The sequence below is a fragment of the Asparagus officinalis genome, chromosome 4, assembly GCF_001876935.1.
Source record: "Asparagus officinalis chromosome 4, Aspof.V1, whole genome shotgun sequence".
NCBI lineage: Eukaryota > Viridiplantae > Streptophyta > Magnoliopsida > Asparagales > Asparagaceae > Asparagus > Asparagus officinalis.
Window position 1 is genome coordinate 10,053,679 of NC_033797.1, and position 5,127 is coordinate 10,058,805.

Below are 5,127 nucleotides of genomic sequence, written 5' to 3' on the forward strand. Positions count from 1 at the left end.
TGAGGAATGTCAAGAGGTTTACCATGGGTGAATGATTTTGTTTCTCTTCCTCGATTGATGTTTCTTGTTCATTTGATCCAGCAGCAGAAGTAACAGGTGACGTGCAACTATTTGGGAGGCTCGAGAGAAACGAACTCATCGTGTCCGAACCAAATGCAGATAGAACAGATGTTGGTGACCCATTCCCTTGTTCAGAGCCAGATAAAATAGGTGACGAGGACCTTCCTAGTTTGCCTATATTGAGCGTTCCATTGTTTGAAGAGGTCCCAAATTTACGAGGATAAGGATGCACTGGCTTCCTCTTAGGCCGAGGAGGAGGTATCTCAATTGGCTTTACCTTGCCTGCACCATTTGCTGTCGATTCCTTCACCACCTGCTACACTAAATACAGCTCATGAAAATAATAACAGAATTGTTCATAAATCTAAACGAACACTCCAAGAAATCCCTAAGTAGTTAGTTATAAAAGAGGAAAGGACCTTAGTGAAGAACTTTTGAGCATGACTTCTAATCTGAACAGCGGTCTTCGTACCTACGTGCTCTGCAGTAAAAAAAAAATTTCAAGTCAGAATCAGCAACAAGCCTACATAATTGTAGAGATAACGATGACGGTATTTCTCAGAATCACAGCATATATACCTTCGATACGTCTCCATGCTCGGCCATACAACCGCAGAGCTTCAAGAAATTTATGGTGCTCTTCTTCTGTCCACCTCTCCCTCTGCTTTGTGATTGTGTAAGGTTTCCTAACCTAAGGGAGGTTGAAGGAAACAAGAAAATAAGCTTCATTGGTGCTCTATTAAAGTTTGGATTGCTACAAAGAGGTTTGCATTGTAATGAAACCTTGGGGGCAAATACATCTCTTGATGAATGATTCTCCTCTGACTGGACTCCATTTATTGATGGAGTTTCGAGGGAAAAAGATTCCATATCCGTACTTACGTTATGCTCCTACTGAAGAACAACATACAGTTCATGTCAGCAATTGAATTGAAGAAATAGCTAACACGACGCATGTTTTCGGAAATTAAAAGAATTACAAATCATACGATTCGAGCTAAGATGATACCATAAATTAGGGGTTGTAGACACTACGATTTCAAGGACTGATTCGATGCACCCTAAATTATCCGTGACACGTTTCTAAGATTCCAATCACGGTGAACCTTTGTTTTTTTTTTTAATTGCCGATAGCGACCTTTGTTTTTCAATTGCTATAACAATCTATAAATTTAATTTGGATTATACAAATTAAATAGGCGTATTGGTTTGCTCACACACAAACGCATGAGTTTGCTGTGGTTGAAACTTTACTGTGCCCGTCTATACACGTAGATTTGAGAAGATGTTCAACGTTAGAAGGGTCCGAATTGTTTTCTGGATCTAAGTGGGACCCACTGGAGACACTCCACGATAACGCCTCCGATTTAATTTGGTTAAATTGCACTCAAATGCCCTGTAGTTTCACCGACATTGCATTTAATACTGGGTAAATAAATATCCAAAGTATCTACATGTTGCAGATCATTGCCAAAGTTCAAAAAAAATCCAGATGGCGTTGACTTTTCTTTATGTATCCAAAAATTCACATAACACATGATGTCAAAGTGCAACTTTTGGAAACTTAAGGGTATCACAGTGAGGTTTTTTTATAAACCGAGGGTACTTATATGCAACATTTGGTAAACAAGAGGATAGAAAAGTGCTTTGAGGCATTTATACGTAACATTTAAGTACTATGAATGACGCATTTTTTGCTCGGTTTTGAAATTAGAGTCACTTAAGAGCATTTAGGTGCAATTTAGTCATTTAATTTGTACTCTAAGGCAAAAAAAAATCAAATTTTACCACAAAAAATTGCATAATTTGCTGCTACTTTTTACAGTTAAACTGTGACTAATTATCACTCCATTAGAACATAGCAGTAAAGAAGGGTATATATCAAATTCTTACTTATCCATCTCTTTATGGGGGAAAAACTATTTTTCACAGGATTTCCCTCAAAATTAGAAATTGTGCAATTCTTTATTAATTCCTAATTGAAATTTTAGAGAGAGAAACCTGGCACCAAACCAAGAGGGGAAAAAAAATCAATGAACCTCTACCAAATAATTGATTTCGAACTGAAAATTTTTGAGATTAACGGCAAAAAAAAAAAATTCAGTACCTGAATGCCCATTCCAAGCAACCTTCTTAACTCTCCACTTCAACTAGAGGACTGAATTTATAAATAAATAAATAAAAAGTGCAAAAATAACTAAATCGGGTCAAAAAAATCTTAGGATTTCAAGATCCAAACCCGATACCAAAACAAGAGAGAATAGGGGGGAGAGGGAGAGAGAGAGAGAGAGATGACGGAGAGAGCAAATGGGAGAGAAGAGAGGGAGAGGGGGCAAAAAAAGGAGAGGGTCGCCACGTCAGACACCGCTGGACCCAAGAGAATTCGAGAAACCTGTTGAATCCTGTGGCTGACAATTGACGACACATGGGACACGTGGCGCTCCCTGTCGTCTATAGCCACCCGGATTTTAATTTGAGCTTTTGCTTTAATCGGGTGATTAAGAGCGAAGAACGGATTAATTAAAAAAAAATCTCACAAATATTATAATAAATTCCAGTAAAAGGCTCTCCCTACAAAATCATCATGAATTCAAAGTCAATATAACTAGTATACTATATATTAACACAATAAATATCAGTACAATCAATATCATTGAAAACAAAATAGTTTATCCGTGTGATCGCAATTTTCAACATGTAGTAATATTTATCATGATTTGTTTTCAATAGAACTTTTTTTCCCTTTTCCACTCACTCTCTTGTGAGAAAGAAATTACAGAGGGAACACTAGGTAAAAAAATTATATAGTAAAAAGAGACAACATGAAATATGCATTGAGATTTATTTTAGATTAATAATGGCATTAGTTTGTACTGTTTACCTTAATTGCTTCAATACTTTGTACTTAGATATGATTTTAGTGGTTTCATAATGGAAGACTTTTTCTCTTCATGTACTATGATGTTTAGCTGTTAAGTAGCAATTAGAGGTGGGTTAGAAAAATAGGAGTGACAATAAAAAGCGACTAACTAAAGTACACGGTTTAATATATAGTTCATCCGTTCAGGTGGTTTTACACAAAAGGACTTAAATTTGTGTTATTACAGTTGAATTCCTTCCCAAAGCAACCGCAGTCAGCCAAGTGTTAGGTCACCTCTGAGGAATCTGCTCATATTTCTCTTGACCGTCATATTTTTAAGTTTACTTGGTCCCATGTTTAATTTGCTTTTGACTGCCATAACACAAGACTTAATTTTCAATTTGAGTTGGGTAATATAATGTTATTAGATTAGTACGAATGTAAAAGTTTTTTGCACTTAAAATATTTTTCTACATAAATTTGCGGACGTATACATGTTAACTTAGAAAACATAATACTACCATAACACAAGAAGTTATTGTTTTTTTATAAAGATTGAGATTTACTTCAAACGAAAGGGAAGCAAGAGTTTGAATGATTAGAAATCTGCGGGCGACTCCAAATTCACTTGAAATAAGAGTACGAGGCCCACCCTCATCATCTTCCACATTTATGGTGCTTAAATAGCCATAAATATAAACAAGTGAAGAGCAAAGCGGATAAATTTTAGTAGTTCCTAATCCTGGCATATACACCCCCAAGCGATTTCTACGCACTAAAATATGCTGCTCCGAGAGAGACAGCGCGCCGCCCCGGGCCCTCGGGCGGCTCTTTTGTGGCTCCTGGGCCAGGGCCCGGCCGGCCCGGATGTAGGTTTTTAATTTTTAGTTTCTATTTTTATGTATTATATTATATATGTATATACTAAATATATATAATATGATATATATTGTATATATAATATATTTTATATTAGTTATAATATATGTATATATATTAGATATATGATTAATCAACATATTTCTATATATGTATAACTAAGTCATATGTGTGTATATAATACTCTCCTTAGTATATAACGTATATTAAGTATACTCTCTCTTATGTAAGATATATATGTATAAGTATATAAGTATACTTTCCTCTTATATAAGATATATCATAAGAAATACTCTCTCTTATATCTTTTATAATTAGCATGTATGTATCATATATATCCTCCTTTAGTATATATGTATATATAAGCTATAACTCTCTCTTATATATGTAACTCTCTCTATATAATTATATTTCTATATATGGTATAATATGTCATATGTGTAAGTGTATATGATATAGCTCTTCTTAGTATAAATAAGTATATATAAGATACTTCCTCTTCTTACTGTAAGTATATATTATATATATATAATAATTAGTAAATATAAAGTTAATAATATAAGAGTATACTTTCTCTTATATAAGTATATATATATATATCGATACTTACCCTTTAAAAGCACGAGTTCGGAAAAATCTTTTATTTTTTTTAGACAAATATGCCCGGCTTTATAGTTGAACATCTATCATAATCAAATTCTAAATTTCAATGGTCAATATTACCCTTACACTATTTTGAATCATTTTATTTATATCTTTCAAATCTAATCGCTAAGCATCAATCATGATCTTATCCTAATCCTATGTGAACCATGTTTAGCTTAACAATTAAAAAAAACTAAAATATTAATAAAATATATAAAACATAAAAAGTTTTATAATATTAGTTTGTTAAGATAAAGAAATTACAAGTAGATAACATATTATAATACATGAAGTATTGTAAAAAAACCATAAAAAGTTTTAAAATTGCAGAAAAGACCCTAAAAAGTTCAAAATTATAAAACTCATCCAAATGTCTCAAAACTTAAAATAAAAAACATGAAATTAAAAAATTAACATCAGTTTGCAAAGAATTTAAAATTTACAGTTAACACCTCAATGTCTTAAAAATTATAGAAACACCCTCAAAAGTTTAAATTACAAACAAGCACATTAAAATTCTCAAAAGTTTAAATTACAAACAAGCACATTAAAATTCTAAAATTTTAAAACTTACAAACAACACAGATGCATTCAAGAGATTATCATGATACACATAAAATTTTTGACATTTAAATTTAAATTTTTTAATTAACACCCTCAATATCTCAAAAATTATAGAAACA

The 5,127-nt window shown here is 32.7% G+C and overlaps 1 protein-coding gene across 1 annotated transcript in view; it reads right to left on the reverse strand.

Moving 5' to 3' along the window:
- LOC109838166 (protein REVEILLE 2-like) overlaps nucleotides 1–2,360 on the reverse strand; it is a 3,190-nt gene extending 830 nt beyond the window's left edge. The window contains exons 1-5 of the mRNA XM_020406630.1: nucleotides 2,168–2,360; nucleotides 844–951; nucleotides 640–751; nucleotides 480–541; nucleotides 19–373 (exon numbers count right to left, since the gene is read on the reverse strand). Of these exons, the coding sequence (XP_020262219.1) occupies nucleotides 19–373; nucleotides 480–541; nucleotides 640–751; nucleotides 844–951; nucleotides 2,168–2,179 (649 nt within the window). The 5' untranslated portion in view covers nucleotides 2,180–2,360. The remainder of the gene's footprint in view (nucleotides 1–18; nucleotides 374–479; nucleotides 542–639; nucleotides 752–843; nucleotides 952–2,167) is intronic.